At 39.2% G+C, this 16,104-nt stretch overlaps 1 protein-coding gene across 8 annotated transcripts in view; it reads right to left on the bottom strand.

Annotated features, from left to right (window-relative positions):
* MAPK10 (mitogen-activated protein kinase 10) overlaps positions 1–16,104 on the bottom strand; it is a 328,578-nt gene that overhangs the window by 83,890 nt on the left and 228,584 nt on the right. For all 8 annotated transcript variants that reach the window (XM_082263012.1, XM_082263018.1, XM_082263013.1 and 5 more), the window contains one exon: positions 7,973–8,142. In XM_082263012.1, the coding sequence (XP_082119138.1) occupies positions 7,973–8,142 (170 nt within the window). The remainder of the gene's footprint in view (positions 1–7,972; positions 8,143–16,104) is intronic.

The following is a 16,104-nucleotide window of genomic DNA, read 5'->3' as shown; positions in this document are numbered from 1 at the left end:
TTCCCCCTTACATGGAGGTTATTGTATACTGTATTCTCCTTACACTGGTGGTTGGTGTAAATGCTCCTATTACCTTGGTGTCAGTGTAGAAATCCCTCTCTATATTGGTGGGTAGCGAAAAAAATCCTGCTACATGGTGGTAAGTGCAAATTCTCCCTCACATGAGTGGCCAGTGTAAATCCCCTCTCACTTTAGTAGTCATTGTAAATTTCCCATTACATTGGAGGGCAGTGTAAATCTATTAGTGGTAATTGTAAATCCCCCATTTAGTTGGTGGTCAATGTAGAATCCCCCACTATATACTTGCCAAAGATTTCAAGCGTTCGTCTACATGATTTAAAATTTGCCACCTCCTAACTAACCCCATCCTCCCACCGCTGCCACTGATCCCATCAACCCCCCAGCATTGCCATTGATCACACCTCCCCTCCTACCAGCATTGACACGGAACCCAGGAGGATCCCTAGGAGTTTTCTGTCTATTGATGGGTCTCCTCACCTCCCCAGTCTATGGTGTGCAGGCAGTGAGGAAATGATGTACTGTAACCTCTAGCAAGTATTCAGTGAGCTGTATTGTGTTCTGTAACCTCTAGCAGTAGCAACCAGTCAGTAAGCGGTAATGATATGGTGTAACCTCTGGCAACCAATAGCAAACACTGCCTAATCTGATTCAGTAAACTGATTTTAAGTCTAGCTGCTATTTATCGTATGTCTCAGAGCGGGTGGAGAGCATAATTGGATAGGGGGGGGGGACAAGAAAATGTTTGCCCAGGGTCCAATTAATATTAAAGACTTGCCTGGGCAAGCTGACAATGTCCACTGTCATCTTCCTGTATTCAGATATAATTACATCAGGATGTGGTTAGGGACAAGCGATCGCCACTGGACACGCACCTTACGTCCAAGAATTATCATTTTTCCCTAACCAGAGAAAATAGTCTTATGCAGGCTGAGGCAACACAACTGTCCACAACAACCTGTAAATCCAGCCATTGGAATCTGCTGGATCCTTGCTTTGGTGGAAATACATTACAATGTGCATGGGGTCTACAATAAATTGGCACTGTTTTTGTAGGAACATAAAAATGTAAGCTTTGCAGGGACTAACCCAAATTACTATTTCACTGACAACAACCAACAACATGTTAGCTTTTTTTGAATGTCATGTATATTGATAAACTATTTTAACCTATGGCCTACTGGGTATCTGTAGAACAATAGCTTTCAGTCCATAGACTAAAAATGCCTAAATGATGGACCAGGGCCATACTTGACTGTATGAAAGTCCCTGCTAAAAGGAAGTTTGATTCTTTTCCATCACACACATAATTTTTATGGTACAGTGGATAGCAAAATTAGATCCTACATCAGAGTTATACTTGACACATCTAGTATTGTCATATTCCGTATCTCCTTGTTTGAAAAATACATTTTCCTGTTCCTGTATGTCATGCTATGAATAAGCCCCAAAATGTAAAATACAGAGAACTCTGAGACATGCACCTGGACAGTTCTACACTGCCTGCATCAAAGCCTCTATAATAAAGTGGGGGTATCACTTTCACCTAACAGCACCAGGGTCATCGGTTTGAATCCCAAACACAGGATTACCAACCTAGAGTTTGTATGTTCTCCCTGTGCCTGCGTGGGTTTCCTCCGACTACTCTGAAGACACTCCTCCCACACTCCAAAGACATGCTGGTAGGTTCATTGGCTCCTGTCTAAATTGGTCCTGGTATGTATAAAAGTGAGTTAGGGACCTTAGATTATACTCTCTTTGAGGGCAGGGACTGATGTGAATGTGTAATAAATATGTAAACGCTGTGTAAATTGATAGTGGTATATAGGTAGCTGTACTAAATAAGCGTTATATCATCACTGTTGCAATGCTGCAAACTGGGACAAGCAAGCATACTAGAAAAGTCAGAGCACGATCAGGGACATCTAACTGGTTGCCCATTCACATACAGTAATTGAAGATAAATGAAAATACTTTATTTGGCTTTAATTTACCAATGTATAACGCATTTTAAATGTCTTTAAAGGCTTATAAAGCACATTGCATTACTATAATTATTATTACTAATACAAACACACATATGCTATATATATATATATATATATATATATAGATGTAGATATATATATATATATATATATATATATATATATATATATATATATATATATATATATATATATATATACATATATATATATATATAGATATAGATATAGATATATATATTATTAAAAAAAACTATAATTACTATTACTGACGTTTTCAGTTGTGTTTATATTTTAGAATCCTATTTTACTGTAGCACAAATAAATGATCCACAACAATTATGCAAGTCTTTTTTTTTTTTTAAGGTTTTTTTTTTTGTTTTACTTTATTAAAAATAATTAAAGCGGTTCTGTTCGTCAAACACTTAAGCTGTTTGAATCCATCCCGGAAATTCCAAATGCATTTTGACATTATCCATATGCTGAACAGATCCATGTGAAGTTCCAGGGCACATTAGCACTGGATAACACATTGTGGATTGTAAAGCTCAGTAACCACAGGCAAGATGCTTTATCTTTTTCCAATTGCTTCCCCGAACTAGTTGAAAAACACTTTGAGCAATCTTCTCTTCTAACTGATCATGACACCTACTGCAAAACTATGTTACAATTCATTTTTTTTATATACAATATTATAACGGTCTCTTTCTAAATGTTTTATGTGCACAAAGAGCATATAGTTTAAGAATTATATTAATGTGCACATTTTTAGTATTTAGTCATGCTAATCCTTAAGGTCGAGGGACAGGTAATAGAGTCACCCCTCTTTAAACACTGTCTACCCACTGCTCTTCTTCTTCCTGCATTCCATTAAAAATAAATAACAATACATCGTTTTTTTTCTACTTTTTCTAACATCTTAGAACTGTTTATGTCAGAAGATGATGTCACAGCTCAGCCCTGCTCTGACAGACACACACTCCAGAGCTTTTCAGACCATTTGGAAAAAGAAAAGTATTTGTGTTAAGATTTATTAATAACTGCAGGTAGGAGCAGAGCAACGGGGAGGTAGCATTTAAAAGGTGGATGACTACTTTAAAGTAGAGATCGACTGATTATTGGCAAAGCGATATATCGAGGGCCGATATGCACTTTCCCCGATCGGCTTTTAATTTCCTGATATTGCCGCTATTTCAGGGAAAGTGCTTGTACCGGGGTGATGCCTGCAGCTAGAGGCATCACCCTGGTACCGGTGTCCATAGCCGATGGTCGGCTGTCTTGTAATGACAACCGATGCGGCTGAGAAGCCGCTCGGCTGTCATTCCAAAGAGCGGGAGGGGACGCCCCCTCCCGCGGCCTTCCGCAGCTCGCCCGGGTCTCCCGTCCCATCGAGAGACCCGGGAATCCTACCTTCACCTCTGTCTGACCCGGGTCTCCATTTCTTTGAATTCCGCGCTGCTGCATACCCGGAAGTGATGTACTGGCGGCGCCGAATTTAAAAACTTACAGCATTCAAAACAGACAAACTTGGCGTTTTGAATGCTTTTAAGTGCAGCGGAGGGGTTTGGGGTCTTTAAGACCCCCAGATCCCTCCACCACAGTACCTGTAGAAAATTAAAAAAAAAAATAATTTAATGTCCGAAAATATCGGCAGATATCGGCCGATACCAATGTCCGATGACCAATATATCAGTATTGGCGGTAAAAAAACGATATTGGTCGATCACTACTTTAAAGCAAACATGTACATTTTCCTTTCAGGGCAAAGTAACAGGTTCACTTGGATAGCCCACCACTACACTGCAAAAACTTACCTTTTCCAGATTCCCTCACTGCTCTGTATAAAAACTTGAAAAAAGTCCTTGTACCAGAAGCGCTGCCCGACCCACACCGTACTTGTGGGCTTCCCTCAGTATACAGCTTCCTACAGTCTGAACATAGATAGAGATTCCAGCCGCCCACCACCCCTCATACAAAAACTAGCCTGAACTTAGCTTGTATGTGTCTGCAAGCAAATAACTCTTTACTGCACAAGAAACAAGCTTTTATACACTTGAGAAGCATGTCAGTCACTACACGAACAATGACCTGAATATTTACCCAAAACATCACACAATGGTTAGATAACGAGGTACAGCTGACTCATGGCTAATCCCATCTACAGTGTCTTGCAAAAGTATTCATTAACATGTTAATTAATTCAGCGCACTTAAAGCAGACTGGAAGACCAGACTGCCAGCAACAATGCTAAAACAAAATACAAAATTACATATTTATTAGAAGTCTAAATACCGAGTAAATCAGCATAATTACGAGGTGTGGAAGACAGGTGATTGAGCTGGCAATGGGTTAGGAGTGGCAATAGGCAGCTAGGCCTAGAGTCCCAGAGGCTTCATATATTCTTTGAGACATATTGTTGATAATTATTACTGTCTCATTTGAGTAATCCAAACCATATTCTGTGTCCATAAAGTCCATCATTTCCTTGGCCATCCTGTGCCCCTAATAGACACAGGGGGACTTACACATAAGAGAAGCCTAGGGGGCAGAGAGAGGAATTTCCCAACCTCTCTAAGGTAAGCTGGGTTCCACAGGCCCCCCAACCAAAGTGACTCCCGTCCCAGTCCTGTGTTTATTATATGTCATTATGGGTTAGATGTTACCCAGAGTAAAGTATCCTCATCCTGGCCTGGTAACAGGCTACTCAGGTGCTCAGAGCTTTAGGCCTCATGCACACAGGACATTTATTTAACTCTCTGAGAAGCCAGCAGGGTTTTTGCAGGAAAAATGCCTGATGCATGTAAATTTCAAAAGCTTTTACAAGCTTTTAGGAGCTTTTACAGGTGTCAAGCTCTTGAACGGTAATTGATTTCATTGGTCAGAATAAATCATTTATTCTTACAATTGAAATGAATTAATGCTCAAGCGCTAAACGCACCTAATGTTTCGGTGCCTTTAGCAGCTTTTAGTAGCATCAAGCGTTTGTTTCTGGCCAAAGTCTGCTGCTCCTGGACACACTGGCAGTGGGTTTTTTTCATGCTTCCAAACTCTCCTGCCATTAAACGCTGCAAAAAAGTCTGTGTGTGCATGGACAGGCTAACAAGGATGGAGGGAGTTTAGAGGCAGGGAAAAAAAAAAGAACGCCAGACTCCCCTAGGAGCAGCTGTAAAAATGTCCAGTGTGCATGAGGCCTTAAGCCCGTACACATGATCAAAATATCGAACGATCTGTCGTCCGTTTTTTGTGGCATGCTAGTCTACTGTGGAAATTGAAGAGGTTATTTTCATACGAATTTTCCCGTACGACAGAATTCTACTTCAGAAGTGATGTCATGTGCTGGATTGTTTTGTATGTGTTCTTTCGTCTCTGAGCATGCCTAGTCTTGCTCTTAAGATTTTTTTTCCGTCGAAATCTGTACTAATGAGACGAAAATATTAAAAATTATATAGCCTACACATCAGGATTTTGTCAGCCGAAAAGTCGGAGTCGGCTGTCAAAAGCACCATACTAACAATCCGAAAATAGGACGTCGGACAAATTTTCCCTACAGATTTTTTCGTCGTATGTACGGGCCTTTACTGTGGAGGAAGAGCAGAAAGTCACATAACTGGAATCTGCAAGCCCTCTTTAACCAGTTCTGGACCAGAAAGATTTGCCCCCCAATGACCAGGCCATTTTATGTGATTCGGCACTGCGTTATTTTAACGGTAACTTGAGCGGTCACACGACACTGTACCGAAATAAAATTGATGTCCTTTTTTTCCCACAAATAGAGCTTTCTTTTTTGGTGTTTGATCACCTCTGTGATTTTGATTTTTTGTGCTATAAACAAAAAAAGAGGGACAATACTAAAAAAAAAAAAAAAAAAACAATATTTTTCACATACTGCAATATAACATTCCCAAAAGAAAAAAAAATTTAAATCTACTTTTTTCATCCTTTCAGGCCAATTTGTATTCTGCTACATATTTTTGTAAAAAAAAATCGCAATAAGCGTATTTTGATTGGTTTGCGCAAAAGTTATCGCGTCTGCAAACTAGGGGAAAGACTTATGTCATTTTTATTTATTTATTTTTTTTTTACTAGTAATGGCGGCGAGCTGCGATTTTTAGCGGGACTGCAACATTGCGGCGAATAGATCGGACCCCTAACTGACCTTTTTGATACTTTTAGGGGGACCAGTGACATTACTACAGTAATCAGTGCTAAAAATATGCACTGTTACTGTAATAATGACACTGGCAGGGAAGGGGTTAACCTCGCGGGCTCAAAGGGTTAAATTTGAGCCCAGGGGAGTGTTTACTAACTGTGGGGGGAGGGGCTTGTGAAATTACCATAGAGGCCTGTGATCCTATATAGAAGGATCACTGGGGCTCTGTGATCATTCCAGGGAGAAGAACAGTCAGCTGTGTTTACAACAGCTGACCGTTCTTCTCTATCAGCGGGAAGCGATCACGGGTGCCTGGTGGCAATTGTAGCCGCCAGCCCCGTGCATCGGCATCCCCACTGCCTAGTGGGGGCGGAAGCGCGCTTGCTCCCCAGCACCATGAGCGTGACCGACGTAGTACTACGTAGTTTCGTGCAGCCGATCCAGCCTGCCACAGTAAAACTGTGCCGGGCGGTCGGCAAGTGGTTAAAAAAAAGGGGACCCCAGATATATCCCCCAGGAAAATAAGGGTACCCCCCTACAAAAATATCAAAAATGTCAAAAAATTATAAACACTCACACCATGAAAAATTATTTTATTAAAAAATTCCTTTGAAAAAGAAACAAATGCCCCATAATTTAAATCTTTCATCAATCACATCATCCAGCAATGTAGATTTGTTGTTATTCATGATGACCCTTTGTCAAGATGAGCCATGAGTGATGTCATTAACCAGATATGGTTATGTCTATATTTGGTCAATGACATCACAGAAAGTTCTTGGGTTGTTTGCTTACAAACCTACGTTGACCAGGGATCATAATTTTTATTGTCATTTTAAAGAACCCTCCAAGCATGTTATTTAAGGGATTTGTGTATTTTCAAATGTGCCTTTAAGCCACGTTAATTGAATGGTATTTTTTAAACATTTTTTTGCATTGAAACACGTCTACCATGGTAGTTCCCAGTGTATCCCCTTTTATTTAACTTAAGCTTTCAAATTAGTCTTAAAGAAGGCCAGTAAAAAAATTTCAAGATTCTGCTCCCATAGACTTTGGGAGGGTCCAGTGCTAAGTTTGGAGCTTGACTTCCTACAAGGTTTGCCTAACCACTTTACACTGCTACTGAAAAATACTTAACAGGGTTTTTAAAACTTCTCTGTGACCTACCCAGTTCTTCCCTTTGCTCAGAAAAGAAAGATGTCAACTACAAGTGATCTGCTTTGGTTAAAATCCCAGGAGAAGTTAGCAACAGTGGGAAACCTGTAATGGTAAAATATGGTGGCCTCACAGTGATTTTTTATTAATAGAAATCCCCAAACATCCCAAAGCCGTAAGATGCTGGTAGAAGAAAAATACATGAAATAAGATGAATTAGGGTGGGACCAATGTGTTGTAATGGCTCCGCTTTCTAGGAGAAACACTATAGGTCATATAGGTAGATTCCACTCTTTAAAAACAATAGACTTTTTCCAATGAAAGAGGACATCTCTAGCCATTTACTTTGTTGACAGTTACCCATTTTTTTTTTAGCATAGTCCTCTGGTATCAGCGCCCACCCCTCCTCCTCCAAAAAAAGGACACAGGATAGGATGGTAGGGTTTAGTTCTACTTTAATTTATGACTGAATTTGGTTCAAGAAAAGTTTACAGATATTGATTACTAATTTTTTCCTATTAAATACATCATGCAAGTTTTTCTCCCTCTGCTATAACAGTTACAGTGTGCTGCTAGTAACAATGCACCATGATCAAGTAAACCAGTATTTCTTCTATCAAATTATGCATGAGATTCACAAAAATACAATAAATTCACTTACCAAACTATTCCCTGAGCCCCAGAGCCTATAGGCTTGAGATTCTGGTAGCGTTTCAAAACCGTGAAGGTCGAATCCCCTACTTCCACACTGTAGAACTGGTTGTCAACTTTACTTTTACTCATGTTGTAATGTTTGGCAATATAAGACACATCCACTTGATTACTGAATCCCTGTTGTAAAAGGAAAGTAGAAAGAGGAAGCTTAGTATGGTTGTAGACAAATGCCCTGTTTGAATTACTCTAAAATATTTCTGCTTTGCATAAACAAGTATGCGGAATATCATTTTATATTGCATGTTTCCAAAGAATATAATTAACCTCTTTCCATAATGATATGGAAGTCAACAATCCAAATTATGCATAGATGCTGCACAAACATTGTTATAAGAAATAATCAGATTGTAGAACATATTTAAATACGTAATCAGGCATTCATTCAAAATCACGGTGCAATTAAAGTGCAGTTTTAGTGTAGAAAACGTGTGGCAGGGTAATACAATTCACTGAAAGGATCATGAAAACGGGAGGAAAGATTGATCTTATGGCATGGTTTATCAAGATGTATGAATGTATGGTTTATGAAATGTAAACAGTATATGAAAATGATTGTTCTCATTTCATATCTTATACACGTTTTCTATTTCCTATTAAGGATCTGATATTGATTTTGATCATATACTGTATATTTATATAAACTGTTGTCTACGAGTCATTATTGAACATAATCTAATGTTAAGCTTTTGTCCTTTTACAGGTTGGTGTTTGCTATCACCCTCCTGTGTTTGCATCATATAACAGCCACTGGTCTTCCACCTATCTATGGATAGCTTTGTCACTCTATCCTAAAGAGGTATAAGAAAATAATTACTAGGGATGATTGACTATTATTAATTACTAATATTGGGATGATTGACAGAACTATAACCAATTCAGCACATTTAGATTCTCCTGAATATTTGTATGTCAGTTTGTCTTATCCACATAGAATAAGACAAAGCAGGAATTCAAGCATTTATAACTGATGAAATGTATGTTTCTTTGCAGAGTAGATCCACATCATCTACATCTTCATTATGTGTTATCTTCAAATGTATATCTACATTGTCAGAATAAAAAAATAAAAACAACTTTCAATTAATACATTTGCTAATTAGTCTGATTTTGAAACTGATGCTCACTGCTGCTGAATACATCTGAGCAAGGTTAAAATCTTAGTCACCTCCAGTACAGTATTTTTTTTTTAAAAAAGGAAAATGCATTTGTTCCAGATCAAAACTTTGGACAAAACAATCCTCAAACTCAACATCTGCTACAACATTTCTTCTCCTGTGGCTTAAACCCCTTTGGTAGCTTTGATAAATTGCATCGCCTAGTGTTTCTACCCCCTACTTCAACCCCCTGTTGTTAGCAAATACCATAATGCACATGTTCACTGTGGAATAAATATTGGGAATTCAGGAGCCATAGCCATACTGATGCTCATGCAGCTTGACAGACCCTAAGCTTTTAACCCCTACTGCATGTGTGATGGGCACAGGGTGCTCTGCTACTATGAGTTCCCGTAGGTGAAAGTGTCAATGTGCATATGAACAATATAAAGAAATTTTCAAGGCTCCACTCTTATCCAATACTTCAATGCACTGTTAGAAAAAAAAAAAAAAAGTATTTCTATACCCTTGTAGCTATAATTTCCATAATACCCAAACCAAACTCTGATACCAACAACTGGGCCAATTATAGGCTGATTTCTTTGCTCAGCCTTGATGTAAAGCTCTCTCAAAATTCTTACTCTACCGCTTGAACCCCATTATATGCTCCTTGATCAAAAAAGACCAGGTGGGCTTCATACCACATCACCAAGTAGATGATAACATGCGTAAAGCAACCTTCTTAACTCACATAGCTCACCGCGATGCATCCCTGTGTATTTCCTTTAACTAGATATATGCAAAGCTTTTGTGACCATACCTGAACTAAATCTTAGACAAATGGGGCTTTGGCCCAGATTATCTACTGTCGGTCTCCTCATTATATGTGAAACTGCAACAATACATAAAATATGAGGGTTACAAATTGGGAATATGAGGGGTTTTGTGAATTTAAATGAGGCCAGCGACATACTCATACGCCTCCATCCGTGAATCTGAAAATTAAAAGGGAAAGGTCTGGGACTTTAAATGCAGCATGGGACACATAGCTGGTAAAGTTGTCAAATGCATGATAGCACATTTATCCTTATATATATATATATATATATATATATATATATATATATATATATATACATATACAGATATCATGATGGCTTATTATCATTATAATTCATATTTATATATACAGATGTCATGAAATTACACATTTCAGTATAAGGTAAAATTATGAGCTGGCTTGCAATCCCTATCATAAGATATATACTAAAATCATTAATGAGTGCAGACACATCCCTGGAAGCCATCAAATTGGAACTGACTTGTAAGTATCTCATTGATACTTTTTCTTCCCTTTTTTTTTTTTTTTTTTAGTTAACCATCAAACCACATTGGTCTCTATATGTTTTTTTGCATCTGCTCCTGAAGAAGTGGAGTGAATTCCACGATACTCACGCATCAAGCTTTTTTTTAGATGCATTATAATCATGCGTTTTCAGTTTAGACTATTATGAACGTTTGCAATCATTAATCCTAAATATATATATCTTATGATATGGATTACAAGCCAGCTCATAATTTTACTTTATACTGCAATGTGTTATTCATGACATCTGTGTATATATATATATATGAATTATAATGATAATATGCCATCATGATATCTGTATATATAAATGAAAGAATAAATGTGCTATCATGCATTTGACCACTTTACCAGCTATGTGTCACGTACTTCATTTAAAGTCCCAAACCGTTTGCTTTTAAAGGGTTACAAATTGTACCATTTTAAAATAGCTTGTGGAATGAGACAAGTTTTCTTATTGTCTCATCTCCTCTTTGACCTGGTCATTGAGCCCCTATGGCCCTAATATGCTCCAACCCAAGCATCCACAGCATTGAATTGGCTGGCCATCAACCTATGTTATGCTTGTTCACTGATTATTTGCTTTTATTTCTCACAGCACTTTTAATCTTGATGCCCAACTTACTCCAAACATTAGGCCAATTCGCTAACATAACAGGCTTTGAGGTTAACCAACAAAAATCTCAAGCCCTCATCATCACTTGTCCCAGCCAGGATGTGCTTCAATTACAAGCTACCTTTTTGTTCAAATTGGCTTCTTATAGTTCAAATTACTTGAGCATCAATCTGACATCTCGCCCATCCATATACCAAGGCAATTATCCCTCACTCACTGGACAGTGCACGTCCTGATGTGATCTGTTGTATGCATCCTGGATGGGTAGAATAACGGCTGTTAAGATGTCCTTATTGTCTAAAACCCTTTACCTTTTAAGAATCCTTCCTATTGCAGCTCTGACTTATTACCTCGAAATACTCCAACATTGAGTCAATGGCTATATCTGGGTATCCACTACACCTCGGCTTCCCAGGTCAATTTTGATGCGTTCATAACTTCAAAGAGGACTTGGTCTGCCAATTTTTTTTAAATATTATCAAGCTATCCAGCTTGTACAAATTGCTCAAAACCACACAAACAATTAAATTCAATGATAGGTTAGCCTTGAGACAGCTGACTGCAACCCCATAGGCAACCTCATCTGGCTACATCACCAAGAATGTAAGTTTATTCCAAATCCAGTTACTCAGCACTTAATTGTCCTTTGGGATAGGAGGAAAATCCTATATAAACTGCTATCTCCACATACCCCCTTTCATTCCTCAAGCACCCATCATTTTATCCTGCACGTGTCGATCCTATCTCCTGTCAACTTTGGAAGAATTGAAAATCTATTTTACCACTTGGCTACAGCATCCTCCGTATACTTATTCTCCACCTTACAGAAGCAGCATCAGCTTCGAAATTCATTAATATTCAGGTACCTTCAAATCTCGTACTTCTACTCCACTTATAGCAAGGGCCATATTGCCTTAAATTCCTTAATGCATTTCAAACATATATGTTTATCTGATCCACATCCCCCAGGTTTAATTTCCCAAATTATACACACACACACCTAAACTGCGCCCTTAGCACAAACCTTCTATCCTACACCAACCAGTGGGCTACAGACCTCTATCTCCAACTAGACTCAGAGGTCTGGGCTAAATATTGGTAAGTCAACTAAATCCTCGATTATAAATATACTAATCCTAGTGGCTAACTATAAAGTTCTCACTAAGTGGTACTTAGTCCCAGCAAGAATTGCCACAATGGTCCCTAACTTTCCTCCTAACAGTTTTGGGGGATGTGCAGAACCAGGAACCTATCTGCATGTGTACTGGTCTTGTCTACTAGTCTCCTAATTTTGGGCAGAGATAATGCAGATGCAAACCAAGCTTACAAACCTCCCACTGACCTCAGACTCTGCAGTGGCCCTAATAACCAAACGCTTGCCTGATCTAACTCCAGCTCAATTTAGGCTCCTCCTATATGTCACTACAGCATCCTAGCAAACAATTGTTAGGCGTGGAAGATGCCTAAACCGTGCCTCCTTAAGACAAAGCATAGAACACCATAAGATATAACCCTTAGTAAAATATAGGCTACTTGACTAGAACAAGTACCTAAACACATAAAAGCCATGCGTGGACAAATTCTTACCCCTGAGCTTTGACCACATTCTTCTGGAACCATAAATGAGGTCAACTTAAGACTATGGTTTTGGCCTTGCTAACACAGCTAGGCATGCTGGTAAGACTGAAGGAGACCCTGACCCCACCCTCCTTGACCCTCCCTTTCTCCTACTAAATTCAGTTTATGTTGCTCTGCACTCCAAGCACTATAGGTTTGAGCTATTGGGCTTACCATCCCCCACACATTTTGTGGAATACATATATGATTTTCTCTATGCTATTGATGCTATCTGAATCACTCTAAGCATGAACATGCTTGGCTATGTCAACTAAGTTGTCAAATTCTGATGCATCCCTGTTAAACTAAGAGTGTATGAAGAGGGACTATTGTGTACTGCAAGGTTTTTTCTACCTTGACCAGTCATCATTGTCCAGTCTTCTGCCTCACCTGGCCTTTTTGGCCTTTCTAGAAATCAGGTCCTACTATTATTAATTTTCTTTAGAAATATGTGTGTAGGGTGGATCCAAGCACTGAATACCCAAACCAATGGTTCTACCACCCAGTTAAGCCCATTTTTGCTTTAAAAAGATACAGTAGCTGATCCGATAAGTGTAAATCAATAGTGCTATATGTACACTGAAGCTATAATAGGAGATAGTAAGAGTATATAAATATTCACTTAAATATTATCCTAAATCAACAGTGTTATATTCTTTTCAAAAATCAGGAGCTAGAATATGAATTAGTAAGTGTACATAAATATTCACTTATGTAGCACCCTCCTAGGTAGGTGCTAGTGAGAGAAGTATCGTTTTGAGCTCTGTCTGTTTACCAGAGGGGCTGCTGGTAAATCTAGATTGTTCTCTGCCTACCAGAGAGCAGGATCTGTTAGTACATTCTGCTCATTGTGCTCATTATGCAACTCATTCATTCTAGAGAGTGTTTCACGCTGGTCCAATAGGGAGGTATGTTGGACAGTGGGAGGAAACCTGACAAATGGGTGCATAGACTTTTGATACAGTCCTGATGATTGGCAGAGTGCAGTCTACCTTGGTGCATGTTGGGATACTGTATAAAAGCCAGGAGGACACGTGCATTGGGTCTTTCGTTGGAGAGCGGAGTCCCGGAGAGAGGGGGTGGCTGCCTCCTCCTCTGTAGAGGTGCCATGCGGTCTCAGGAGGTCGTTCTAAGGACCAGAGGAGTGGTCGACAGGAGCTAAAGCCAGAGGTCCAGGGAAGCTGACTGAGAGGGGAGACACTGGAGATACTGTTTTTGCAGTATCGTGAGTACAGGAACTCGTGTCAAGGGGCCTGACCTGAGGGGGGGGCACCGCTGCTCATAGGATGGTCAGTGGACGGGTGTCAGCAGGAAAGAGAATGCTAGGGAGAGTATCCTGAAGATAGGTGATCGTCCATCAAGTCTCCTTGTTAGAGAGAGTATAGAAAACAAGAGAACCCTTTTCATCCCAGTGGCAGGGTGAATCAACAGCCTGGCTGTTCCATATCTTTCTTCTGTGATTGGAAGATAGAAGTCCTCAGATATAGTGAATAGTTCAAATTGGAGTATCCCTCTATTCCCTTCTCCTATTCCATTTATTCAATAAAATACAAAAAAAAAAAAAACAACACCCCTAGACTGTTAATTTCTGCCAAGAGCCAATAGGAACAAGGAGGGATTCAGGAGCTGTTTAACCATAACCGTGTGTTGGTAACCAGGGGAGCCTGCAGAGACAGTATCCAGCAGTCCTTATGGGGGCAGTGCTACACTTAAATATTATCCTAAATCAACAGTGTTATATTCTTTGCAAATTCAGTTATGAATGGCTCATGATCACAGTCACACTCACAATATCATATATCTTACCATGCTCATAAAAGAACAGGAAAAAAGTAAATTATTTTGTGGCAAATGACAACACACCAACCCAGCTTGTTCCATATCTATGGTCTCATATTATTTACAGCACAAGCTGCTGTACTTGAAACAAAATTACTGCATTCGGTTGAACTATCTGAAAGTCACATCATTGAAAGTCCCATGAGTTTGATTTATATATGCCTATGTATTATCCAAGAGTGAGAGAACCAAATACACCAGTGTGTCTATCATGCTGAAATACACTGCACTTAGCCACCCGGGAATTTATAACAGTGCTTTCTGTCTGGGAAGTGACAGCAAAGAGATTCTATCCTCAAATAAAGTAATATGAGCCTGTCAGCTATATCACCCTAATAAAAAGGGGTTGTGGTGACCTTGTCTATCTGCAAATATTAGGATGGTACCGATATTCTTGATAATTGGATTTTCCAAACATATTTTGTGGAATAAAATACTCTGCTTCTTTCTGAATCTTATTGATAACAACAAAGTGAGTTGTAATAAACCATCTGGTCTAAACACAAAATTTTTCTTTCGTTTCTAATGCCGATCAAACTCAGTCTCTAGATTCCATCTAAACAAAAAAACCCTTGCCCAAAGAGAAATATGGAGGATGCCTTTGCTGACCCCTCCTTCTGAATATGCAGTATGTCTGGGACGTGCCAGATTTCTAAATAGCCAAAGCAGGCTGTAGTCTAGGGTGGCAAGACTATCAGGGGAGGCACATGGTCAGCATTACATCATGTTGTAACACATTTCTGTAGGTAAAAAAAAGACTGGTGCTCTGCTTTCACAGTTTGCATATCTTTCCTGTAGGAATGGTTTACAGGTTTCTTTCACTAAGAACTAAACTTCAAACAGAATAAAATGACAGTTTATTGGTGCAAATCTTGGTGGTTCTAGCAAATATTCAAATAAGGATATTCTCAGCCAACACTGAGAAGGATTGTATGTGAACAGCAGTTAAACATGGGTCATTTGGTTCTAAGAGATCTTCTAGCCATTGGTTCCAGGTGTACTAATTCAGAGGGCTTGAGATTTTTGTTGGTTAACCCTAAAGCCTGTGATGTTAGTGAATTGGTCTAATGTTTGGAGTAAGTTGGACATGTCTTGAGTGGTTATAATGTCCATTCCAGTCAGTGTAATACTTTGGCTGGCTAGTTGACTGTTATTAGCAGTGTAGCACAAGGCAGCTGGCCTAGAAATGTAGTTATAATTCTTGCCCCGAAGATGGGTGTCATGCAGATGCACCAGTGCAAATACTATGTGAGCCACTAACAAGGCATAGAGATAAGCAGTTCTAATTAATCTCTGACTTTAACCACTTGCCCTCCGGAAGATTTACCACCCTTCATGACTAGGCTGTTTTTTTCTTTTAAATTTTGGCAGTGCATTACTTTAACCACTTTACCACCGGAGGATTTTCCTGCTTTACGTCCAGGCCACTTTTTGCGATCCGGCACTGTGCAACTTTAACTGACAATTGCGCGGTGATGCAACACCGTACCCAAACTAAATTTACGTCCTTTTTTTCCCATAAACAGAACTTTCTTTTGGTGGTATTT

Source organism: Pelophylax lessonae, assembly GCF_965119305.1.
Source record: "Pelophylax lessonae genome assembly, chromosome: 1".
Classification (NCBI taxonomy): Eukaryota; Metazoa; Chordata; class Amphibia; order Anura; family Ranidae; genus Pelophylax; species Pelophylax lessonae.
The sequence above is the reverse complement of the archived record's forward strand: the minus strand, read 5'-3'. Positions and strand labels throughout refer to the sequence as shown.